The sequence below is a fragment of the Pleurodeles waltl genome, chromosome 5, assembly GCF_031143425.1.
Source record: "Pleurodeles waltl isolate 20211129_DDA chromosome 5, aPleWal1.hap1.20221129, whole genome shotgun sequence".
NCBI lineage: Eukaryota > Metazoa > Chordata > Amphibia > Caudata > Salamandridae > Pleurodeles > Pleurodeles waltl.
The window spans coordinates 228,658,346-228,685,878 of record NC_090444.1 but is presented as its reverse complement, the minus strand read 5'-3'; the positions used below and the strand labels follow the sequence as shown (position 1 = coordinate 228,685,878).

The 27,533-nt window shown below is 41.5% G+C and overlaps 1 protein-coding gene across 2 annotated transcripts in view; it reads left to right on the top strand.

Moving 5' to 3' along the window:
* Positions 1 to 27,533, top strand: part of SYT14 (synaptotagmin 14) — a 987,902-nt gene that overhangs the window by 106,580 nt on the left and 853,789 nt on the right. For both annotated transcript variants that reach the window (XM_069233958.1, XM_069233957.1), the window contains exon 2: positions 26,176 to 26,223. In XM_069233958.1, coding sequence (XP_069090059.1) covers positions 26,176 to 26,223 — 48 coding nt within the window. The remainder of the gene's footprint in view (positions 1 to 26,175; positions 26,224 to 27,533) is intronic.

Sequence of the window (27,533 nt, the reverse complement as noted above, 5' to 3'; positions counted from 1 at the left end):
TGAACAGATTTACACCAAATTACAAAAAGAGATCTTTCTAGACCAGATCTAGCTTTCTGCCCAATTTGAACAGCAGTTCGGGCTGTAGTCGTGTCTAAATTCCCTTTGGGAAATTTCATGGGGAAATGCATTTTTCCCCTCTTCCTAGTTTTGAAAAACTTGTGAAGATTTGTCAAATGGCACCAAAGTTATTAGCAAAACTAAAAACACTTTTCCTATATATATATATATATATATATTTTTATATATATATATATATATTTATATATATATATATATATATATATATACACACACACACACACACATATATATACATACATAAATATATATATATATATATATATATATATATATATATATATATATATATATATATATCAGTGTTCAATCCATGCAGGATCTTCGTGCGTCATCTAATAATGTACCTACTTTCCAATCGCCGTAGTGACAGAGTTCGGTCACCTCCTCATTCGTTGATAGGTACATGTATTAGTCCATAATATTGGAGAGACCACCAATCTCCACATTGTGATGTCTGTAAGTGTTTGGCGACTGCGTAACTTATTTCACCATGTTCCACTGCTTAGATATGCTCCAGGATTCGTTTCTTGGCTGGGCATGTTGTACTACCAATGTATCTTAAGCTACATTTGCATTCAACGACATAAACCACATGAGTGGTTTTGCATGTTATTCTTTGGTCAATTTTGATGCATTTTCCATTTGGATCATTGATATAGTTCACATTTTTTCCAATTTGGCAAGCTTTACAGTTCAAACATTTAACAAAACCTTTGTTTTGCATGCCCACTCATGTTGTGTATAGTTTTTCTACAAAATGGGTTTTCACTAATTTATCTTTTAAAGACGTGCTTTTCTGAATGAAAATTGGGGTCTGGGTCCTTGCATTTTTGATACATCCATGTCCCCTAACAGGATGGGCCAGTTTCTCTGAAAAATTTGTTTATTAACATGAGTCTTTTTGCTATATGTGGTTATCATCCTTATGGTATTACAATTGTCTGCTTTCTGGTGTGAACTTTCCATCAGAATCTCCATCCGTGGTCTATTCCTAGCTCGAATTGCTGCTTGCTCAATAAACCTGGCTGGGTGGCCCGTTTATAAAATCTTTTTTTATAGGAGGGCAATTTCCTTTAGTGTGAATGAATTCACCATACGGAATGCTTTTTATAAGGGCTCTCGGATGAAAGCCTGAGCCATGTAGAACACTATTTGTGGCTGTTGGTTTCCTGTACAGCGTTGTTTCAAGTTTGTCATTTGCCATAAACACATGAATATCCAAAATGTCAATTTGTTGTTTGTTGACATTGTCAGTACATTTTAGACCATAATCATTATTGTTGAATTTCTCAAGATATGTGGTAAGAAGTTCCCCTGCACCTTTCCAAATGAGAAATACATCATCAATATATCTCAGCCATATCACAATATTGTATGTCTCTGTTTCAAGTTCTCCATGCCAAGCAACATCTCTTTCCCACCAGCCCATTGTCAAATTTGCATAACTGGGTGAAAATGAAATTCCCATGGCAGTTCCACATATTTGTTGGTAAACTTCACGATTGAACCAAAAGACATTATTATACATGCATATCTCAATCATTTCGAGCAACATCTTGGAATGTCTCAACTCCTTCAATTGCCTTTGTCTCAAAAAATATTTGACAGCTTTTAATCCAATATCATGTCTAATGGACGTAATCAGAGAGATCACATCAATAGTGACCAACATATAGTCCTGTTGCCATTCGATCTCAGAAATTGCTCTCAAAAAGTCACCTGAATCTTTGATATACGATGACAGTGTTTGGACTATGGGAGAGATGTAGTAATCCCCATATACCGATAGATTCTCAAATACTGACCCACATCCTGACACAATCGGTCGACCAGGAGGTTTTTGTAATGTTTTATGAATTTTGAGAAGAAAGTAAATGGTTGGCATGACTGGATGTTTGACTGTCAATAATTGAACCTCGCCTTCATTCTTTAGCAATAGTTGTAATTCATGCCATTCTTGTATTTTGTTGTTCAAATTATCAGAAATTATTTTGATGGGATTGTATGACAATTCTTTGTAATTATTTACATTTTTTTGTTGCCTGTACGCTTCATTTAAATAATCAGATTTATTTTGAATCACAATATTGCCCCCTTTGTCGGCTGGTTTAATTATCAGTGAATCATTGCCCATCAGATTATCTAAGGCCGTATGTTCTTGTTTTGTCAAATTCTCAGTGGAATTTCCATTATGTCTATTAGGCATTGCATCCAAATATCTTATGACAGATTCATAAAATATATCCACCTTGTTGCCCGGTGATAATGTTGGGCATAACATCGATTTTGGTTTAAACGCACTATAATCACGGTAATTTGCATTGAGATTTAAATGTTCCATTATTTGTGATTCTGACATCTCATCGTCCTTCAGATTATGCATTAGGTCAAACATTGTTTTGATATCACCCATCTGATCAATGTTTAAGTGGCAGTCTTGATCAACACTCCTGCTTGTTCTACTCTGGTGTTTGTCTGTAGTGTTTGCAAAATACTTGGGAAGTTTGACTTTTCTGACTAATTTATAGATATCAATCTCAGTTTGTGTCATATCATGGTATTGTTGAGGACAAAACGCCAAACCTCTATTCAATACTTTCAATTCCATGTTGGTTAAAGGCTGGTCTGATAAATTCACCACCAAATTATTAGCCAAGATTGGCAATTTCACTTCCTCTGTCTGTTGCGGAGAGGATACGCTCTTTTTCCTCTGTCCTCTCCTGCATCTTTTTCTGTTCTGTCGGGATTTTTTTCTATTGGCTGGCCTCTGCCTATTTTGGGTCCTCGGCCTCTGAGTTATGACGTCTGCTGTTCCAAGCATATAAGTTGCTTTTCCTCCAATATGGTGGCCCTTGTTTTCTCTTCTCTGTGATATTCTCCTTCACTTATACTTATTCACTTATACTTTCCATCATCATGGGGAGTCTACTCTTCGGTTCTGTAGCGTATTGTTTTTTACTGCATCAAAACGCTTGGCAAAGGTGTATATTGTGCCATTTTTATAATCCTGTTCATCTCTGATGAACTTCCTTTGTTTTCTAATTTCAATGTCTAACTCATGTTTCTCCAATTTGGATTCCATTTTCTTCCTTAGTTTATCACATTCATATTTCTGAACATGCGCTGACATTTTATCTTCAATCAGTTGATTATTATTGATCAGTTCTTCTGCACTTTATTTCGCATATTTAATCAGAATCAACATCATGTTCTTTGAGCACATCATGTTGTTTTCGCTCCATTCCATGAGCATTTGTGGCAAAACATCAGAGTGATTAGACATAGTCAGAATACGTAAACCACAAGGTACTCGCCCAACTTCAACATATTTTTCCAAAGTAATGATTTCCCAACTTTTTATAATTTCTTTGCGATAACGTTTTTCCACCTGGAAGAATAACTGTTGTAAGTTGGAGGTATTAATAGATGGCTGTGTGGTGTTTGGATTATTATTGTTTACATTCGCAGATGAAAACAATGTTTGTGCTTTTATAGCTCTCTTTGCTGCTCTAGCCTCCATTTTGTCGTTAAAAAGGAAAAACTCACAAACTGCTGGCACTATAATCAAATTCACACTGTAGGAAAAACGGCCTGTTAATAACTGATATCAGGCTGCATCGACCAAATTTTTATTATCTTAAAGCAAATAGTGGAATTGTTACATACATTGTAGTAATCTCCTTATCAGTTGTTTCTGTGTATAAAAACGGAAATTGACACCGTAGTTTACTTCAAAAGATGTTCTTTAGGTAAGCTGATTATTATTGAATATGTTTATACCTTCTACTGCTCCTCGTGTGGATATTATTTGTGTTTCTCCTCCCAGAAACACACATATCTTTGTTGCTTGAAAAATTACAAACATTAGTCTATCAATGAGACCAATTGGAAATGCTAATTTCAAATCTCCAGAGACCTCATATTAATTCTCTGTAAAACTAGTCCTAGAGAAAATGATTTATGCACATTGCTTAACAGGGCACTTTTGTTTCCTCCCATTCTCTTAGTTGAAATAAACAGCTTAGTCAGAGCTTAATTAGTCCCAAGTTATTGACACATTTGTGTGCAGTATTTTTATCAAGTTCAAGCTGTTAATGAAAAACACGTCTGCTGGATGTCAAACCAAGTTCAAAAACACTCTTATTCAGTACATTGACTTGCAAAAACATTCCCCTCTTGTGTTGTCGTGTCCTCATCTGTTCAGTATGAAGGTATAGCCATAAATCTGCATTGGACAACTGCAACTTGGTTTGATATCCAGCATACAGTTTGATAACTGTCTAGAGACTTACATAAAAAAATTATATTGGTATTTTTATAAAATGTTTATCGCGAATATTTGTATTGACATATGACAATAAGTCGATGGTGAACGTAAATTAGGCCACTATAAATAAATGGGGTATCTGTAATCACAGACACACACGAAATAACAGAGATATATAGAACAACAATATACATTGATATATTTATGTCGTCACAAAGGATATGGCGTTAAAAATGGTCTAGTTATATCTTGGTGCCCTTTCTCTATAGTTTGCAATATACTACCAACTATGTTAAATCTAGGATCCCTGTCTCTTGTGTTTGTCTATGTGATAAAATGGTCTCTGTGTCTTATAGGAGTCACAGATTTACAAATTACTCTGATGTGTCATCATAGTTGAGTTCTCTTTTTGTTTCCATTTTGCCTGATTTAGCTGTTTGATATTTGTTTTTAATATGTAGTTTAGGAAAAATAACTATCCCTTTTCTCTTTTTCTCTTTTGGAACTACATGCCCCAGAGTGCCTCAATATGGGCTATCTGGTAAAATAGTATATAATGATAATGAAAGAGGGACTCGTCAACCGTGAACAAGACTCTTTTGGAGTTGAAACGCGTTGGTTGTTTGTTGCTGGCTTGGAATAAAATATTAGCTATTTGGTGAAACGGAATGCAGTGGTTTCCCCTTTTTTTTTATTTACTTAACGAGGAGGAATGGTCTACCTCCTACCACTGGCACTGGCAGTCTGAGTGCACCGTGTCGGAATTGTGACCTTTTGTATATAATATATATATATATATATATATATATATATATATATATATATATATATATATATATATATATATATATATATATATATAATAATTGTTAGACTTTTCATACTTAGCGTGGTGTCCCTTAACTTTTTGCCTCTGTTCCCCAGGTTGTGGATGTGTGCTGGACTCTGATTTTGCTGTTTTTGTTACTCTGGGCACTTTACCACTGCTAACCAGTGCTAAAGTGCAAGAGCTCCTTTACAAAATGTGTATGTAATTGGTTTATCCATGATTGGCATATTTAGTTTACTAGTAAGCCCCTAGTAAAGTGCACTAGATGTGCCAGGGCCTGTAAATCAAATGCTACTAGTGGGCCTGAAGCACTGGTTGTGCCACCCACATACGTAGCCCTGTAATCATGATTCAGACCTGCCATTGCAGTGTCTGTGTGTGCAGTTTTAACTGTAAATTCGACTTGGCAAGTGTATCCACTTGCCAGGCCTAAACCTTCCCTTTTTTTACATGTCAGACACCCGTAAAGGTAGGCCCTAGGTAGCCCAAGGACAGGGTGCAGTGTATGTTTAAGGTAGGACATATAGTGATGTGTTTTATATGTCCTGACAGTGAAATATTGCTAAATTCGTTTTTCACTGTTGCAAGGCCTGTCCCTCTCATAGGTTAACTTGGGGGCTACCTTTAAATCTGATTAAAGTATAGATTCCCTTTGGGAGCGGATGGAAATGTGGAGTTTGGGGTCTCTGAGCTCACAATTTAAAAATACATATTTTAGTAAAGTTGGTTTTAAGATTGTGTGTTTGAAGATGCCACTTTTAGAAAGTGAGCATTTTCTTGCTTATACCATTTCTGTGACTCTGCCTGTTTGTGGATTCCCTGTCTGGGTCAGTTTGACAGTTGGGCTGGTTGCACCTCACACTAGACAGTGACACAAAGGGAGCTGGGGTGTAGCCTTCATATCCTGATGAGTCATCTGTGCTTGGAGGGAGGGTAGGAGTGGTCACTCACACCTGAAGGGGCTGTGCCTGCCCTCACACAAAGCAGTCTCCAACCCCCTGGTGAGTGTCTGGGACCTATCCTGGGCAAGGCAGGATTTCACATTCAAAAGAGACTTTACTTTGAAGTAGGCCTACTTCAAACGAGAAAACGGGTATAAGAAGGTCACCCAAAACCACAGACTTTAGAAACACTTCTGGAAACAAGAGAAACCTCTGCCTGAAGAAGAGCTGAGGAAAAAGAGCTGCCCTGTCTGTGACTGTGCTTTGTGGAGCTATCCTGCATTTGCTGATTCTGCCAGAGTAAGAGGGCAAAGACTGGACTTTGTGTGCCTTCCATCTTGAGAAGAAATCTCCAAGGGCTTGATCTAGAGCTTGCCTACTGTTGTTTGAAGTCTCAGGGACAGCAAAGACTTCTCTCTGCCAGCACCTGGAGTCTCTGGAGAGACTCCTACTCTGTCCTGTGGTGCCCATCCAGTTCCTGGGACCCTGAAAGGAGAAGCTGGCAGCCTAAGAACAAAGAAATCCACTCACAGAGCGCTGTGCGGGGAAAAGATCGACGCAACTCCGATCTGCATCTGAAGAAACGACGCGCCGCCGGCTCCGCAGCTGAGAATCGACGCTCGCAGGAAAAGTGACTGAAGAATCGACGCACAGAGCAGGAGAAATGATGCGCAACATCGCTGACGGAGGATGGGAGATTACCACCTGCGCTGCGGGGTTTTCGGATCATCGTGCGGCTGGAATTCCGACTCAAGTACTGCTGGGGGTGGAAAAACAACGCAAGGCCTGCCCGGACCCAAGAGTGCTGACCGGATCGACGCATCGCTCTCCTGAAGAGAGAAGAAACGACGCGCCCGACCCGGCGAAAGGAGAAACGACGCAATGTCCCGCTCGTGAATGGAATCAACGCATCGCAAGCCCTTTTGACCCGCACTCACCTGTGCGCGGTTATTTTTGACGCACCCAAGGTACTTTTTAATGCTGACAGCGTTAGTGTGTGTTTGAAACTACTTGAAGACTCTTTTTGCATTTTTATTGATAACGACATGTGTATTGTGGATTTTTGTTTTTGGCCTTGTTTTGTTTAGATAAATATTTCCTATTTTTCTAAACTGGTGTTGTGTCATTTTGTAGTGTATTCATTGAGTTACTGTGTGTGTTGGTACAAATACTATACACCTAGCACTCTGAAGTTAAGCCTACTGCTCTGCCAGGCTACCAAGGGGGTAAGCAAGGGTTAGCTGAGTGTGATTCTCTTTTACCCTGACTAGAGTGAGGGTCCTTGCTTGAACATGGGGTAACCTGACTGTCAACCAAAGACCCCATTTCTAACAATAATATATTTATATATATCTATCTATAGATATATATATAGATATATATATAGATACATATATATATTTATGTTTGGGTTGGCTTGAAAAGGTTAAATGTTAAAAATACCTGGACCTTTCATCCATGGACAGTCATCAAACCCAGATTGAGAAACTGCTGCACAGATCTCAGATACAAAAAATAAAAACTTCCATTGGGTTAGGGTGTTTTTTTCTCCAGTGTACCATTTTTGGTTCAGTGTCCATGTTGGGTCTGCAGACCCAAAGACTTTGATTGGTTGGTTGGAACAGAAAACTTTTGGTTGCATCCACCATTACAAGACATGGCGTTGGTCCATGTGTCCTGCAAAATAAAATGAAGAAGAGCCGAAACTGGACAGATAGGGCCTCCCCTGATCTACTGGCTGATGTGTAGTGGGAGGGGGTCACAAGGGAACCTGACATTTTTTAAAGAAAACTTTAAAAATTACATTTTGCCCCAGGATTTGTGGATACTGGGTCAAGGTTTGCAAACCTCTGATGGAGATATTGAGGTCCCAAATCCTTCTTCTATGTCTAGAGACCCCAGGCAAGGGCTCTTGGACTATTTTTGGTCCCTCCTCTCGGGTTCACTACCTTCCACCTTAGTCCACACACACACACACACATGTATATATATACATATATACCTATATATATATATATATCTATATATATATATATATATATATAGTATGCCTAGTGACAGTCACCACTAGGTAGTTATAGTTAGGACCTAGTTTGCAGAGGGACAGTGTTTTTTGACTTGCCTATATCTTTGGTGTCGTTTGACGAATCTTCACAATTTCTTTTTTTTTAAGTTGCAGCGAATTCTAGTTGTGTATGACAAGTGTAGGGGCGATCTATTGACGAGTAAAAGGGGAGGTCAAAAAAGTGTGTTTCCCATGTTAATTCCCAAAGGGATTTTTAGAGACAACTACAGCCCGACTACAGCCCGAACCACTGGACTGAACTACACCAAATTTGCAGAAAAGTAGCTCTTGGGCCACAAAGTGTCCTTTTTTGTTATTTGGTGTAAATCATTTCAGTAGTTTTTGAGATATTAAAGGAAAAACAAATTTGTTTGTGTAGGTGTGTGAATAATTTGAGAATTCTCCTGATCTTGTGCAGAGATCTAATCGGCTGCCAACACTTTAACCAGGGAGCATTGGCAGCCATTTTGGGACTCGTACTCATCCGAGTCCCAAAGAAGAAGATAACAAATAAAGAAAAGGGGTAGGGTATAAATACCCTGACCCCTAGCCTTGGTGCTGGGTTCCTGTGTGTCCCGCCAAGGCAAAAAAGCATGTTTTTTAAATTTCTGCCAAGATATCACCATGCACTTCTAATTACCCCAGATTTTAAAACACTCAAGATATCTTTGACAACATCATTGATAATATTTGCTATAAACTAGGCCTAGTGGAGCAGGGTACCCCTACCTGCTCCCTTATATTTTGTTTAAACCTTCGAGGACAGGGAAGACTCTAAGTTTTAAAATGACTGCTGCCACATCAGATCATATACTTTGACCTGTTGAATCTGCCAATCCTCAGGTGTGTGATGTATACTTACATTTTTAACGTTGATTTCTCGAAAACTACTGGACTACCTGTAGTAAAAGAATACCATATCTACTCAACTATAATTATAATAAGATATTACTTTGAGTTGTGACATAACAATGCCTGCTGCCAGAGCTACTTACCAAAATGAACTGCAAATCAAAGAGCATCTTTGCAGCAGCAATTTAAACAAAAAAATGATACTTTTTTCCCTCTTATTCATTTTTGCTAAAATGAAAAGTGATTAGCACAATAGGGATAGCTATGATAAGATCTATGCTTATTTCTAGGTATTCTTACCAGGAGTAACTAAATAACAGGGGGAAAGGGGAACACAGAGGGGCCCCAATGTGCGTTTCATGTCTTGGGTCAGAAAGAGGTTATCCACCAACATTTTCTGGTGTCCCTATGTATAGGGCAAGAGCATATAAGACTTTAAGGGTGTCAAGATTGTGTGTTATGAATTCCCATCACAGATGGTGATGATTGAGTTGCTGTAAATGTGGTTTGAATGAGAGGGCTGCACCGAGGCTTGCAATAGTCTTCCCTGACCTTCAGATATTAACTTTTAAGTATGTGCTAAAGCTGTCCGAACAATTTTGAGAAGCATCGATCTCAGCCCACCACTTTACAGTGCCATGTCTATTTTGTAGGTACTGCCTGTTTGGGAGTGATCACTTGTGTCTCTGCTGGAACCTTTTTCTTCTTTTGGATTCACTATTATCACTTTTGGGAGATTCGCATTGAAGACAAGTTTTGTTCAAACTATTTTTGTCCTGGCAATGGCCTTAAAAATGATTACGAATGTCAAAACGGAGTTGACATTATAACAAAACCTCTGTGCCTTGGCTCGTTGGATGAGGAAATATAGCAGTAGGACTGATAATAACATATGTAGTTCGAATTACAAGATTATAGTTGTTTGTTCTTGTTTGTATACACATGCACACGTCTAACTGTTGCCACTGTGTGATCAGTTGAGATACTTAACATTCTTTGCCTTTTACTTGATTTCATTGTGGACTAAATAATTTAAACTGTAGGTTGGCTTTGTGTATTATTCAAGCCAAATTAACTGCAATCAGCCAAATTTATTTTTCCGAAAAATTATTTGCATTTGTACTGAATGAGACCATAGTGAACCGCTGTTGCATGTATGTCCAAAGGCCGGTCTGCCACAGTCCTAAAGGAGACAGCCTCTGTGATAGTCCAACAGCAGGACTCAAACTAGCCATCCCCTGCTGATTCCAGACATGGAATGGCAAACATTTCCTCAATACATGAAGATGGTTAAATCAGACTGCTTAGATTTTAGATACCTGAGCTTTAAAGAAAAGTACAGGACTCCAAGATTTCGCCATGGAAGTGGAAGGAAGTGGGCACTGGCCCAGAGTATCGAGCCACCAGGTAGGTGTCCATATAGATGGAAACCCAGCAAGTGCTATAACCTTAGCTAAGCTTAAGACCGTTTGTGGACATCTAGTCTGCCAGTGTGCTAAGACCACAAAGGAAACATGGGCAAGTCCCTTTAATGTTCCCATCAAGTATTATGATCAGGTGAATGTCGTCTGTAAAGCACGTGGATGTCATGTGCTGTTCAATAGTACATACAAATGAGATCGGCAAAATGAGGTACATCATAGTTATAAATCTATTTGTGGGGGGTTCTAGAGATGGAGCAAACTGAAGGAGTAGAAATGCATATCTTTATTATGTTCCTCTTTTCACTTTAATCACGGCTAACCAAAGTATGTGATCTTGCATGTGATAAATGGTTAATATGAAGTATATCATATCTTGCCCCAGGGTTCTTCTAGTAAGTACTGTTTATTGGTGCATTAAGCAGCTTATACTATACAAAATTAGCTATGCAGAAGAAGCCAGATAGGCCTGTATTGGCAGTATTGTGTCAGAGGATCAGGTCTAGTAGGTAGTGTTTGTGCAGAGCATGATATTTACATCTAGCATAGCGATTAGAGAATAGATGACACAATCTTTTGGGACCTTTCTGCTTTTAGTATTAAGGATGTGCTGGCATCCTCCTTAGATCTTTTGACTGTTCATCCCTACAGAAAAATGTTGAAGACCTTGGCAAGAATCCTGACAGTGAACTCCAAACTCCTTTTAGAGATCAAAAGTAAATTCATCTTGAAACAATGACTTGTTAGGTTTCAGTGACTTCATAAGTTCTTTACCTTCCTCTATAAAAAATACTGAGGCTTATGACTGTGTTTATGCTTACTATCTCTTCTGCTGGAAGGCCCTCTGAGCTAACATCTTATCATGGTGCCATATTGCAGCAAGATGGTCCTCAGGAGAAGGAAACCTAAGGTGTTACTGAAGTAGGGCTGAATTGGTTTTTTGACCAGTCAGCTCATTTGCCATCGCTTTTCCGTATTCCCCATCTCACCAAAAAGTCCAATTATCTGTATTGCTTTGTTCCTTTTCCCTAAAGGCTACAGTCTTTCTTTTGAAAACATTGATCTTTAGAAAATGTTTTAGGCATATTGGTTCAGCTCTATCAAATTTCATTGAAGGCCAGTTGGTGATAAATCAAACCAAACCACATCATCATCATACATCAAAACACGTGGGAACCTATTTTAATGAATAATTCTTCAAGTTCATTAGTGGCAACATTAAATCATGGAGATACAAGGAAAACAGTAAGGGAGCTAATAGGAAACCTTTTTTCAATCTATTTTATTATGCGTTTTGATCAATGTCCATAAGCCATTGCCTTCCCCACCAATATTTTTCAAGAGGTTGATTTATGAAGAAATACAATCAGTCTCAGTAAATCTGCTGGTATTTCTTGTGCTAGCAATTACCTCCACACTGTTGGTCTAACCACGTGATTGAATGCCGTGGAGAAAACAATAAAAGCTGCGTACGCTAATATCTACATATTTGTCTATAATAGTTTGTGCCACAGCAATGTTCGCTGTAACATAACGATTAGGTCTTACACCTGATTGCTCCCAGGGATGATGTTTTCCTCGTACGATCATGTCTGCAGATGCTTCTGTATACCCCCAACTGCATCCATGGGTAGTTTCCCTGTAGCTACCAGGAGGTTTTCCTGCAGCCTTTTGTGTATAGAGGTATCATGATGCTCCATGCCATGAACTCAGGAGTGTTCCTGTTTCATAGCAGTAGGAATATAATTGCCTAAGGAGTTTGGCCCAGAGTTCTGTATCTCTTTTTAATAATATAGTTACCTTAATCTTGCCTGGGCCCGTCGCTGCTCACTGCCCTGCTCCGTTTATGTAATCTGGTTCTTGAACACTTTCATTGGCAGCTTAAAGGTCAATTAAATGTCTAAATTCTCAGTTAAGTATGCTTGACAGGTTCCATGAGAGGACCGTAAATATTTGGTTAAGCTAATAACTGAGTGCCATTTCGAAATGTATTCCTATGCGTTATCCCTGGTATCCAAAACCAGAATACCTCTTTATTGTTATTCGCATTATTTGCTATATGCTACATGATTTAGACGGATCTACCTTCTGAGTTAATCGGAATCATTTCAAAGCGAGCAGCATTCTGTATAGTGAATGTATGTTCTCTCAGTGTGCGCAATTCGATGTTAAATATCTCATCTACATCATTTATCCCTCGGATATCTATTGGAGAGTTTGCAGAATCTTGATGTGGTAATATATCAAAGCTGTTTTTCCCCAAAAAATCACAATTACTCCGTACTGTTGCTGGTGCAAGACTTGACCAGAATTCTACCTATACTTTTGACAGACACTTTTTATCAATAATCTGAACTAGATTTACTTAGAAAAAAGGCAGTGATTTCAGTTGTGCGTGTGTGTAGTAGAGCTAGTGTTCTTGATCTATTTAGTGGACCATTATTGTCTGAAAAAACTCACAAATTCCATTATGGATGGAGCAGAAGTCACCAGACTCTTGTCAAATGTGAATTATTGGTAGGGTTATTATTTATAGTATCACTTCTTGTTCGTACCAATACATCAAAACCATCGTTAATAAACGTAACATTTTTGCATTATTCATCTACTATTCGGTTGAGCCTTTGATCGACCACCGGGGTAGTCTCAGTGGCTTGTAATAAAGTTATCACTGGGGATATCCTCATAATGGCGTTGGCTCCATTGCTAAACAACTCCTGCACTGTAGGGTTAGAGGGGAAATGTAACTGTTTCTTTCTCTTTTTTGTTATTCCTCTATTGTGTTTTCCTCTGCTCACCCCCTCGCTTTCCTTGTAAGGTTGCCTTCTGTTGTTTTTTATAATTCAGTTTGTTGCAGTAGGGCAAGTACTTTGGTCTGTTTATTAAACATCGAATAATAAGGATGAACAGCACCAGACTCGAAAGATAGATCAGATATAGATAGAGTCGGTTCATTTTATGTATTTATGATCTTCTGAGAATAATTTACACAAGGACTATAATTCCTCATGATATTTTTTTCTCCCTTACTGTTTTCCCCAGTGCTGGCTTTTCTAGTTGGATAGCTATAGTCCTTTTATTTTAACCATTTACATTACAAATCATTTACATTTGCAATTGCTAATTCATCTTCCTTTGCCAGTTTAATAGAAGATTTCAAATCCGGGGCAGTTCTGCTAATTTCATTTTGGAGTTTAATTTATAGAACGAGGGCAGTGAGGGTCAGCAATATGGTGGCTAATGTCTCCAAAATGTTGCCTGATTTAAGAACTGTTTTTTTACCAGCAGTTTAAAAAAATAAGCTAAAATACCTTGCAAACCTTGTCTCCAGGTAGGTGAGAACGTGCATTCATTGGAAAATCTGGTGAGTTCGATAAATCCTACATAGAAAAAAAAATATTACTTGAAAAATAGTAAAAAAAAGGCTAATGTGCCCTTTATTTATTCGCTGCTAAGGAAACTTGACACTCCATATCAATATTTGGTAGTGTGAATTCCAGTGGAATCATACTTGAAGATATTTTTTTGCTTTTTTGGGGTACTTCAGGGTGTTGGTATCATGTGGCTGATGGTTTCAGGTACTATTAGTAATTCGTTGACAGTGTCAGTTCATAGTGACTTGTTATCCTGAGTATCTACATCAACTATTTCTTTTTCATGTAGATTGTCATTAATTGGAGAAGACTTAGGGGCATATTTATACTCCGTTTGCGCCGAATTTGCGTCTTTTTTTTCAACGCAAATTTGACGCAAAACTAACTCCATATTTATACTTTGGCGTTAGACGCGTCTAGCGCCAAAGTTCATGGAGTTAGCGTAATTTTTTTGCGTGAACACCTTCCTTGCGTTAATGATATGCAAGGTAGGCGTTCCCGTCTTAAAAAATGACTGCAATGCATATGCGTCGTATTTATACTCCCGGGCAAAAATGACGCCCGGGAGTGGGCGGGTCTAAAAAACCCGCATTTGCGCCGGGTTTTAACGCCTGGGTCAGGGCAGGCGTTAAGGGACCTGTGGGCTCAGAATGAGCCCAGAGGTGCCCTCCCCTGCCCGCAGGGACACCCCCTGCCACCCTTGCCCACCCCAGGAGGACACCCAAGGATGGAGGGACCCACCCCAGGGTCATTAAGGTAAGTCCAGGTAAGTATTTTTTTTTAAAAAAATTTGTGGCATAGGGGGGCCTGATTTGTGCCCCCCTACATGCCACTATGCCCAATGACCATGCCCAGGGGACAGAAGTCCCCTGGGCATGGCCATTGGGCAAGGGGGCATGACTCCTGTCTTTGCTAAGACAGGAGTCATTTCAATGGGGGATGGGCGTCGTAAAAAAATGGCGCAAATCGGGTTGTGGCGATTTTTTTGCCTCAGCCTGACTTGCACCATTTGTGGACACCCATACGCCATTTCCCCCCTACGCCGGCGCTGCCTGGTGTACGTTGTTTCTTTTAACGCACACCAGACAGCGCCGGCGGCTAACGCCGGCTAACGTCATTGAATAAATACGGCGCCCGCATGGTGCTTCAGAATGGCGTTAGCCGGCGCTAATGTTTTTGACGCAAAACTGCGTTGGCGCAGTTTTGCGTCAAAAAGTATAAATATGGGCCTTAGGGCCTAATTTAGATATTGGTGGACGGGGTACTCCGTTGCAGCGATGATGGATATCCCATCCACTGAAATCTAAATCTCATAGGATATAGTGGAATTTAGATTTCAGTGGATGGGATATCTGTCACCGTTGTGATGGAGTAACTCTTCCGCCAATATCTAAATCAGGCCCGTAGTCATTTTTGCTTCACTTATCTTAGCAAAAGAAGTTGGAATCTATGCAAGAACAACAAGCAAGCCAATATGCAAAGATATTGTGAGACCTCCCCCAACTTTTAAATTCTTGCACTGTTGTCTTTTTATGACAATATTTCTAATTTTAATTTATTTAATTGTTATTTTGCCAGCTAATAATCATTAACATTTCTTCAAGTAATACCACCAGTTCAGAGCACACAAAAGGTTTGGTCTAGGTTCTGTTTTTATTTGTAATCTAAGATAATTGTGATATTGACTTCTGCATTTGTATTCCTTCCGTGGCTGATTTACTAATAGACGGATACAAACTTCATGGGAATAAGCAGTGTGCACGCTAATATTTCAAAACAACATATGAATGGGCTGTTATAGCAATATTATTTCTGTTAACACCAATGCCAGCCTTTTTGACAGATGGTATCCAAAATAGATATTGCTGTATCTTCTATAGTCCCTTTGTAACAGGAAAACATGTTTACTCAAAAAGCAATTTAGGGCCTCAGTCCTGCCTTGACAGTTAGCTTCTGTAGGACAACAGCTTGGATCCACATGATCCAGATAGAAGAATCGTTAGGCTGGTCAAAGCCAGCCGTAAGCTACAGTGTGCTCTTTTGGGTGAGAACTACTAGGGGCCCTTTGAACTTGGGCCGCCAAGGCCCATCCAGACGCTGGGAAGCCATGAGCAGTGGTGCATCCTTTTACTTTTACTTGAGGTTGCGCCCAACATCCATGTGAGTGCAACATCAGGCGCAGCTGTCACCATTCCTTGAAACACTAGAAAAGGACAACCCTCCCCACCTTAGCTATTGTTAGTCACAGAGTTCTTGCAAGGCATGCAGTGTTTCATGGTTGTGGGTCACCTCTGACAAAATCTTTGAGTTGGGAAGATGGCTGTGATGGTATGTTTGGTGGCTTCACCCCTGGCCTGTGACAGTAGGGGGGAGATTGCAGGGCTGGTTTGAAGTGTCAGTGATGGTCTCGCTCTGGGTTGGGGAAGTATTCTCAGAAATTTCTCCAGAACAGTCTAGGGTAGTCAGCTTGGCAGCTCCCAAAGAGGTATCTTGACTTTGTTGGTGGCGGTCATCTGTAGTGGGGATTTCCATTGGGCATGGGTCCTTTTTAAACTATGAGATGTTGCATGTGATTGTCTCCATTCTTTTGGTGTTGGTGAATCATGGTAGCTTTCCGGTTGGACACAACCCATCTCCATCTCTCATAGGGGTTCTGACATTTCCACCCCAGGCTTTTGTCTTTGACAAATACATGGTCGCCTCTGCCGAGGTCACTATCTTGGGCTCTGTGTCTTGTCGACACTCTGTTGTTGTTACTCCTTCTCCTTTGTTGACTGTCCTTGGCCTTAATCTCGGATGGCCTCCATTTAACAACGGTGGGTAATACGTCTCTGATTCCTCTCCCGACATCAATGACGTGTGGAATATTGGGTCATGCAATGGGGGGGGGTCATTCGATATGCTTTCAGGAAGTTGTCTAGTGCCTATTCACTGTCATCTGTTTGGTCCACTCCGCTACAGAGCACTTTTGTCAAAGTCTTCATAAATCTTTCAACATCCTGTTAGGTGAACCGTGCGCTTTAACAAATATCTGTTACTTCTTTACTTTCTATCTCCATTGGCTTGGGGCCACTGTGGAGTTATGCTCTTGTGTCTTATGCTGAGACTGTCAAGATATGTTCGGAATGAATGTCCTTGAAAGAGTGGCCTGTTGTCGGTCCTCACTGTCACTGGCAAGCCAAAAACTTCAAATGTTTTTCCAGCTTTGGGTTTATGTGTTCGAATGCCATGCTTTGGACTATTTCCACAACTGTGAATTTGGAGTACGAGTTGACAAGTACTACCGTCAATTGTCTGTCCGGAAAACTCCCAAGGTCCCTGTTCACATGTGCACATGGAGCCGAACTGGGCTGTTTGCTGATCACTGGGGCGGTTTTGTCGGGCTCCCCATTTATCTGATGAGGTATGAAGTGGCACACATGCTCAATCACCTGTTCATCAATCCCGGAGAACCCAGCTTCTCATGAATGTGCATGTTCATCTTTGCTACTCATTGATACCTGTGATGTGCTAGCAACATCACAATTATGTCTTGCAGTGTGCTGGGGACTACAATCCTGCATCCTCTCAGAACTAGCTCCTCACTGGTTATACTAAGCTGGATGTGAATCTTCTAGAGTTGTACAAGTGAGCTTTGCGAAGTGTGGTCTAATCCTTAGCAATGTGCCGGGAAAGTCACCCACCAACCTGTTTGGACGGCTTCTCTGGTGTGTTTTAGGTCTCAAAACATGGGTTAGCTTGTCGAGTGAGAGAGTGTGGGAGAGTGCTGCTTGAGATAGAGTTGGTATGAATACTTCTGTTTGCTTGTCATCTCCTGTGGTTTGCTTTGGATGTCGGGACAGGAAGTCTGCAGGGTTGTCTGTGCCTGGCCTGTATTTAATGTTAAATTGTTATTGTTGGATTTGGATGGCCCACTTCTAGATGCAGGTTTGGTGGGTGACCAGAGGTGCCCTGAAAAACTCTCACTAGTGGCTTGTGGTTGTGTGATGACTTAAAAACTGTGGCCTGTAGGGTACAGATGGAAAAGAGTGCAACACCATTTGATGGCAAAAACCTCACCCTCGATCTGGGCATAGAGGTTCTTGACATCAGGGACTGCATGGCATGCAAAAGCGATGAGCATGCATTGTTCTGACCCGTTGTTGTAGTACCAAAATGGCTCCCAACCTTACTTGGCTGGGGTGGACCATGTGCTCTTTTTCTAGGGCAGGGTCAAAATATGCCTTTGTTGCATCATGCAGCAATGCATCCTTGAACTTCTTGAATGCGTGTTGTTGGACTGTGCCCCACTCCCATATCACATGGGCTTTTGTGAGCACTCTCAGAGCTTCTGTGAGAGTTGAGGGGTTGGGGATAAACCTCCCACAATTCTTCACCATGCCTAGAAAGCTCTGAACTTCAGAGACTGATGTCAGTGGTTTGGTGTTCCTGGTGCTGTCAGACTTTTTATGGGTCGACTCTGATTCTGTCCTCTGAGAAATGTAGCCAAATAATTCAACCTTTTCCTCAAAGAAGAAGCACCTCACTCAGTTTAATTTTAGGCAGCTGGCTGATACCCTCTGTAGAGCTGCACGGATGCTTATTGTTGAACTTGGAGTAGATGATGATATTGTCACTGATACTAATTATTCCTTGAAGGCCAGACAGAGTCTCTTGTACTACGTTTCGGATTACCTCTGCAGTGGACAATATGTTGAGAGTTAGCCTGCTGTAGCGGTGCAGGCCTTGGTGTGTAGAGAAAGTAGTGATATACCTGCTCTAGGGGTCGAGGGTCAGCTGATGGTAACCTCAGTTGAGGTTGATTTTTGAAAACATTGTGCTCCTGTGAAGTCGGCTATGATGTCGTACATTGTGGGTGTGATGTGTTGTTCCCGTCTGATTTTGTGATTGGGAAATCTTATATCTATGCAGATTCTCACTGCTCCTAGCTGCTTCAGTGTAGTCGCAATTACCAATGGGGAAACCCATTGGGTGGGGCCAGTGACCTTTTCTACGACTCCAAGTTGTTTTAGCCATGTGAGTTCATCCTCCACAGGGGGCCAGAGGTGGAACAGGATGTGCCGGTGTTGCTGAGAAACAGGCTTGGCAGACTCATCAATGTGTAATGTGACAACATATTCTTTCAGACAGCCCAGCCCTGAGAATACATGCTGGAACTCCTGGAGGTTGTGGTCAAGTTAATCATTAAATATTTGTGCTGTAAATGCTATTAGCCCCCAGAATTTCCACTGTTCTGCAGCTAATGAGTGTATCTCCCTCTTTCATGATCACATAGAACTTGGTCTGTGTTTCAAAATTCCCATGTTTGATTGTGTTGGTGAAAGTTCCTGCCATGGGAAATGGGGAGTAGTGCTCCCAGAGGTGAAAATCCTGGTCTTAGTGGCACTTAACGATGGCTTTTTCATCAGGTGGCTGTAGGAGTCTCATGCCATTTTATGAACTGAAGCGCCTGTATCAATGAGGGCAGTGATGACTTGCCCATTGATTAGCATTTTGCACGTTGGGTGATATTGAGTGCGGTCTGAGTCATGACTAGTGTAAGAGAGGAAGAAAACATCTTCCTTGCTGCTGGCGACCAGGTCATAACAGGTATTGTAGCTTGACGTTTTGCGAGTGATGTCCGAGGAGCTGGTTCAGACTGTTCAGATAAGGGCCTTTGTCAGCGTGTGCATGTTTCCCCACCATCCTTTAATACTGCTGTTGTAGACCCATGTCAAGTGGTTATACTTCCCGCACCTGGTGCATGTCTTTCATTGCGCAGGGCACTGAGCACGGGGTGCAACCCATGACCATAGTAGTTGCAAACTAAAGCGCTGAAGGCTGCTTTCACTGGTTATCCACTGGGACGTGCTTTGTGTATGAGATCTACCATCTCACGTTTGATTTTCAGCTCTGATGTAGAAGGTCAAGCCATATTGATTTTTGCTAAGGCCTCCTCCATCCTTTGTGACCGCTGCCAAGGGCCAACATGTCTTCTAACTTCATTCCAGGTTCTCTTGGGATGAGCCACTGGAGAACACTTGATTTGCATCCCTGGATGATTTGACCTCTGACCTCTTTATGAGGATTATCGTTGGTACATGTGCTTGCCATTTTGCTTAGCCCTGTGTAAAGCGATCAATGGATTTGTCGTCTATTTGATTTGCATGAGGCATTTTGAAGCATTTGAAATTTGGGTTCATTTGAGGATCAGTGTGTACTGAGCGCCACCACGGCTGCATCATACTCACCTCCTGCTAGGTGATGACACAGGGCTCTGCGCCGGGAGGTCAGCTAGGCTGGGCACCAAGTCTACAGGTGGGGTGCCATGGTGTCGATGGTGACGCTGTAGTGCTGCCTTAGTTTGGGTCCCAGGATAGTTACTGAAGACTTGGCACACATGGTGAAACTAAGGAACAGGCCACCACCTGGTCAGTGCCAATAGCAGTGTGAGAGCCCTTCCAACCTTGGGCCGAGTTAAACTGCCAAAGTAGGTGGGGTGGGTTGCTGTGGGCGCTAGATCTGGAGCAGGCCGTTGCATGGAGATCAGGAGTTAGCAGCGTGTTTGGCAGGTGTCCCGCAGAGATAACAGTGACGGACCACACGGGTGGGAGCACGCCAGAGGCCACTTCTCATCAGTGTGCTGTTTTGGGTGGGACCTAGCAGAGGCCCTGTGAACCTTGGCATGTCCAAGAGCTGGGAAACACAAATGCACTACAGACAGGTTATGCTGGATGGACCCCACCTGTAGCAACGGTATATCCCCATATTTATAGTGGAGTTTGCACATGACCTTCAGGTGCGTGTAACGTCAGACGCAGCTGATGCTTTCCCATGAAACACCAGAGCAGTACCAACCCCACCTCCCCGCCAACCACACTGCTGCGCCTTGCCCCTGCTATGCCCCCTCTCATTCTGTTATGGTGTGGTTGTACCTATAATCTACCTGCTGCCTGACTTCATGAGCAGCGGGTCTGTCTAACATACTGCTCACCATTTTCAGTGCTGGCGGCCCGGGCTCACACGTGAGGGAGTCGATGTCTCAGAGACAAATGAGAAACTCCAGTTGGGGCCTCTGATGAGGCTCCGGTGTGGCCTAGCGACAGCATGAGTTTCAGTGCAGCTGAGGAAGGTGCCATGAGAGCGTCCAGCCGCTTCTTTGGTACTGGGTCATTGGCTTCCACCACATCAGTGTCCGCACCAGCTTCTTGTGTTCCCAGTAAACTGCTTCTTGTCCTCAGAAGAGGCAGTCCAGAACTCAAATCCCTAGATGTCCCTCACTGCCCTGGCTCAACAGCTGTTTCTCCTATGAAGTGGGGGGATAGGATAAAATGTTCAACAAAATGCTGCTTGTGTTATTTCTAACATATTAGAGTACAAATTATACACTGTCACTAAAACAATTTCCCCTCAGATTCAGTTGCGGCTACTACCAGGAAGGGTCGGGCAGCGTGGGGAGCAGGGGGTGTGGGGAGGCAGTTAAATTAAAAAAACAAAAACTTACCTGCCACTCCATGATGCCCCGCTCCGCTCCAGCCGTCTCGTCTTCTCTCCCCAACCAATCACACAGCATGAAAGAAGTGCCGTGATTGGTCTGAGCGGGCAGAAATGCTGCTCAGGGGGAGAGTGGGGCACTGCGCTTGGACTTCACCTTGGACGGCCGGCCAAGCTTACATGTACACTTAGAAACGCACATACCACTCCTCCTCCACTTGACGTGGAGAAAGCTGGCCCCCGCCCAGCGGTAAGAAATCGGAAAAATAAAGGGTTAATAAAATACTATCCCTTTATTTTTCTGTTTTTCGTCAGTGGGGCGACGCCCCTCCAGTGCCGCCCCTGCTTAGATTGTGTGGTATATTGCGTTCTTTTGCAGTAAGTAGTTCCAAGTGCAATGTGTTGCAGAACTTTAACTACATGAGGAAGCCCAGTCGATTATTGTTGCAACATAGCTTCCATGATGCTCTGTCCTAAAGTTGTCTTGGAATGTTGATGCATATGAAAAGACTGTAGGAAGATTTCAGAATCTCTGGCATGAGAGGGGTGAAGGCTGGAGATTTCTCAACATACGTGCTTAAAACGGATCTGTATTATTACGGACGCCAACGCTCCTGAACAGATTAGAGGAATTGAAAAAAAAAAACATTAGTTCTTTGTACAAATTTTAGGCTGTTACCTAAAAACTGTCTGTTGCACAGACCTTTTAGTATACTGTAGGTTACAGTTTTCAATATCCATTAATTGACTCCCCTATTATAAATGTTACATCGATAAAGGACATTCTACTGAGCTGGCTTCTAGTAAGGCCTGATATTTATAGTGCTACAAAGTCACGGGTTATTGGCAGCATATACCTTGTGAAAACTGTTTAGTAATCGCGTTGTTCTACTAGGTGATTTGTAGAACCCGCTACTTTTAACATAAATAACTTTACTTTGCTGTTGACCTTTTAGTTATACATTTCTGAAATACTGTATCACTGTTTCGATTATTTCACTACAATTTAAACTACGTTGGGCAGAGCAATCTTTCAAATGTCTAAATTCAAGAAGTATTCTTTGCTAAATTTCGACCTCCTTGTCTGAGCTTTATATTGGCGAGCCAGATACGTTTTAAGGCGTGGGCAAAGTGGGCAAATGCCCACCTTCTGAGCCCCCAGTTGGTAAAGTGATATTTCTCAGTTTCTCTCAGGTTCATTGATTTCGCTAGAAGAACCTCGCGCTTTCTCTCTTCCTGCCTCTACCTTTGACTCTGCGTACTCAGTGTAATTTTAAGATTTTTGCGTTTTGCTGTTTTATGTGACAGTTGCAATACAATAATATGCAGGCTGAAATTGTTACAAAATAGTAATAAGATTCAAAATTGTTCTGAACAAAAGCCGCAAAACATGTCTTGGCCGGGTCCCCAAAAATCTTTCGAATGACACTGAGGTGATTACAGTTGTGCTGGACAGGTCTCAAGCTGTGCTATCCTTTAAGGCTTGCCCGGCCGCTCCTCTCCAAACGTCACATACACATTTTCCCCCACCCCTTCAACCTGGGTAATAGGCAGAAAGCAGACACCACATCAAGAAAGGTAGACATCAGGTTAGGTTTAAACCGGCTGCAACCGGGTATGTAGTATCCCTCACCTGAGCCAGAGGTGCAGGGTGGATACGCACCTCGTACCTCACATATCACATGTAGTCCCACCCCTAAGTCAATCCCCGGGTTTCAACCCTTTGAGCATACGCTCTTGGGAGTAGTTGATACTACAGATCCCACCACAGACTGACCAGCAGGCCTTGGCTCTGTGCCTTGGCCAATGGTCAGCCCCGCTGCCAGCTGACGTCAGGGCCACCGTTCAAGGATGGGCAGGAAGCCTAGTCTCAACATGTTGTGTACTACTGATTTCAACTGACTATTTTTTGCTATATCCGTGCTTACTTATCTAGGACGATGAATTCACATTTGCAAATGTATTTATCGCTTGGCTTAGTGTGTATGTAGGCCCATATTCAGCATTTTCATGGGCTATGGCCAGTACTTAAATGTTTAGTGCCAAGCCTTACTATTAACTAAGTATGATTATTGGAAGGTATATTTTTTAAAATATATTAACGGCTATACATTCAAGGCTTTGGAATTGCGGCAGGGGAGCACCAATTGATGTGACAGGGTTGGCTAAATTATGCTGCAAGAAGACAAATTATGTGAAATAATTTGGCCCACTTTTTGATACCATTGAATCATTATTTTGTAATTTTTACTCATGGTTATACTGTCTAGGTAAAGATTTCATCATATTAGCACCAGTTCAGCAAACACAGAAAAAGCAACTGAAAGTTAACCAGTTAACCGTGTGAGCCCACGTCATCATGTTTTTAGTAACATTTGATCAGTTTGAGCTAGGAGCAAATTAGTTTGTTAAACTCTGCAGGTTATGTAGCAGATGATGGTTAATGCGGCAAATGAATCAAATGTATATGCGAAAAAAGCCACGGAGTCGCATAAATCCAGTGACCCGCTAATAAAATACGCATCCCGTGAGCACCTCCATAGTGACTATTTAGTTATGTGGATATTTGTATGTCTATGTGGAGCTAAATAGCTTTTAATATAATAACGGTTAATCTGCTATTCTGTCTTCATTTCATGCCAGTTACCGGCATCCTTACATGCTTTTAATTTACTGTCCCTTGGGCTCCAGGCCATCCACCCGCCAAGGGGATGACCACCACTTCCCAAAAAGTCCTTCTGGGAAAAGGATGAGGTGGGTGTAGAGTCAAATTAAAATGAGTTCCCCTATCGACGACTGGTTGAGCCCAGGATGGTAATCCCTGGAGACCGTACAGTAACATACTTTTGGGCACAGATATTGCTTAGATTAAAACATTGTGACTTCCAAAAGCCAGTCTCCGTGATATTGATCTTATCCGCTCAGCAGCTGCTGTGCGGATCCTACACCTTGACGAAAAGAATGTGTTTCTTATACTGCCTGCGATCTAATCCACTTTCACTTATGCCTTTAATGCGGCACTGGACGGTATACTTTCATGGCAGTTTGCTGAAACCCGGGTTTATAATATATTTCATCTCTGTGTACTATATTTGTGTGCGGCACCGCCCGCCCCGTGATAGCCACCAGGCATCACCACTACTGTGCTCCCACTCATCCCGTGACTTCAGAGTGCCACACCTTGTGTATTAATCCCTTTATGGATCCAGAGCTATCAGCGAGACACCAACGTGGATGTGCAGTGCACCCTAGTGGAGGAACGAGGTTAGTGTTTATCTGCTTCCTTAGCGATGCTTCGCTACATATAGAGAGAGTCAAATCATCTCCGTGCCTTTGCCAAGCCTATACTTGTGGTGTCGATGTTTTATTCACATTAATTCTTTGTCCCTGTGCTTTCACAAGCGCTGGGGTTATGAGACATTGCAATCAATGCACAGCCACAGATTATGGAACGAAAGGGTCTGACTGTAACTGCCCTGCTGTGACCTTATCTGTCTTCATAGCCCCGATAGCCTACCATTAGCGTCAATTCACCAAAAGGCCAGGGGGGGGGGGGGGGGGGGGGGGCAGATCTTTACATTCACTCACCCACACATGCTTACACATAAACACACAATCACACACACACACACTCTCTCACATAAATACTTGCTCACTTGCACGCATGCACACAACATACATTTAAAACTATTTTTTAGTTACCTCATCTGCTAGGAAGGGTTACATTCCAGCTAATTGTACACCATTTTTATTACACTAATATTGAATGACATGTTAGTATTCACTGTTAGTGTAATTCAAATTGATAAAAAAAGCAAGGAGATTGCAGCTCCAACCGATGTCCGTAATGACGAGCTGACCCTGTGTTACTGGCACTGATGTTGCCACCTCTGAGGCCAGGGGTCACAAGGGGCAACCCAGAAGTCGTAGCAGCGACCCCTTATGGCCCCTAAATGACGATCATGTAGCCTGCTCCAGTAACTCTGACAAATACAATGGTTACACAGTTCAGGGAGCACCACGAAATAATACTAGGAAGCAGAACTGAAGAATTGGCGGCCCCAGACGCAAAATGTAATTAGCATTTGAGGGAGATATCACGTTTAGTGAAATCAACAAAACAGAACATTTTGGGCCAGATGTTCGATGCATTTTTTTCTATGTACCAAAGAAAAATGCGACTTGGTAACCTGTTTACCGAATCACATTTTGCTTTTGGGATTCGGAAGGGGCGTGTCTAGGGCGTCCCTTCCTAATACTGAATAGCACTGGCAAGTAGGAATGTTTTGCGAACGTGAATGCGGTTGCAAAACATTCACAATTACCACCAACTTCAAGTTCACCAACTTCAAGTTGGTGGTAACCCATTTGCAAACGGGAAGGGGTCTCCAAGGACCCCTTTTCCTTTGTGAATGGAAGCATAAATATTTTTTCAGAGCAGGTAGTGGGAAATGCATCCCATTTTTTTGTTTTTTAGGACAATGGGCTGCATTAAAAAAAAAACTGCTTTATTTAAAAGCAGTCACAGACATGGTGGTCTGCTGTCCCCAGCAGGCCACCATCCCTGTGAGTGCAGCCATTCCAAATGGGGTCGCAAATTGCGACTCACCTTATGAATATTGATGAGGTAGGTCTTTGCAACCCCATTGGGAATCGCCAAATGTGTCACAGACACATTTCTATATTTCATTTTGAGAGGCTCTAATCGCGACTAGCAAAAAGTCGCAATTAGAGACTCACAAAATGAAATGGACATGCATCTGATCCTATATTCCAGTCGTTCAGCGCTTTATGACTATGAACTGTGAAATGTGCCCTTTACGTGCTTAACAGTTTCTCATTATGTTCTAATTAATCTTTCTATGGCAGGTGGTGAACGAAATTGTGGAGTGCACGAGCTTATCTGCATCAGAAAAGGTAAGGCCTCAGTTTGGAAGAATTTGAATTCTTAGTTAATTACAGTCATAGTCTGATATATTTGAAGAACACTTACCGGTGGTACAAATATCTTTCTTTATCACGTTAGATTAGAATGGGTAGAGAAAGATGGTCACATTCGAAGTCTAACACCTGCAACCGAATTGCTATACTAACAAAATATGGAATTGGTTTGTTTCTATGGCAAGTGACTATGTTTCAGTCACAATGAATAAGTACCCATTTCTCTTTTGTTGCACGTATATAAATGTAAATGATCTATAGATGGAAATTACCTCATCCTAATGTACAGCTGGAGCGAATTGGAATTATTAAGTTTGCAGACTGTCCTTTAGAGCCTGGCAGGCGTGGCAGGTGGTATGTTCAAGGACAGCTGTTCAACAAAAGTCGGTAAATAAATACCATCTTAAATATTTTTCAGGTCATTGACTATATGAAAAGCAGGAGTAAAACCAATAATGGGAAATTAATTTTTCCACTTTCATATTTTATAGGATAAGGGAATGTGGGAAAATATTTCTCCATTGGAAAAAATACGTTACACATTTCTGTCACAATGGGCCAGATGTACGACCATTTCATTTTGTGAGTCTCTAATTGCGATTCTTTGTGAATCGCAATTAGAAATGCAAAATGAAATGTACAGATGTGTCTCAGACACATTTTGCGATTCCCTATGGGGTCGCAAATGATTTTCCTCATCAATATTCATGACATAGGTCGCAATTTGCGACCTAATTGGGAATCGTCCCACTCACAGGGATGGTGGCTTTCTGGGGACAGCAGATAACTATGTCTGTGATTGCATTTTAAATAAGGCAGTTATTTTTAAATGCAGCCCGTTTCTCTTAAGGAAATTGGGATGCATTTCAAACAAAAAAATGAAAAGTTTTCTTTTAATTTTTTCAGACCACTGACCATGGACCACTACCTGCTCTGGAGAAATATTTTCACTTCCATTCACAAAGGGGAAGGTTCCTGTTTGCGAATGGGTTAACACCAATATGAATTTGGTGGTAACCACAATTGTTTTGCAACCACATTCACGGTCACGAAACAATCATACATACCACTGCGACTTGCAGTTAGGAAGGGACACCCTTGGAACACCCCTTCTTAATTGCACCTTATAAACCCTTTTTGTGATTCGGTAAATAGATAACTGAATCACAAAATTGGGGTTGTACATTAAGAAATGCAATTTTTTGTTGCAAACAAGAAAATAACTGTGTACATCTGGTCCAATGTGCAAACAATTCACTGCAGTATGCATAGTAGATGACAGACTA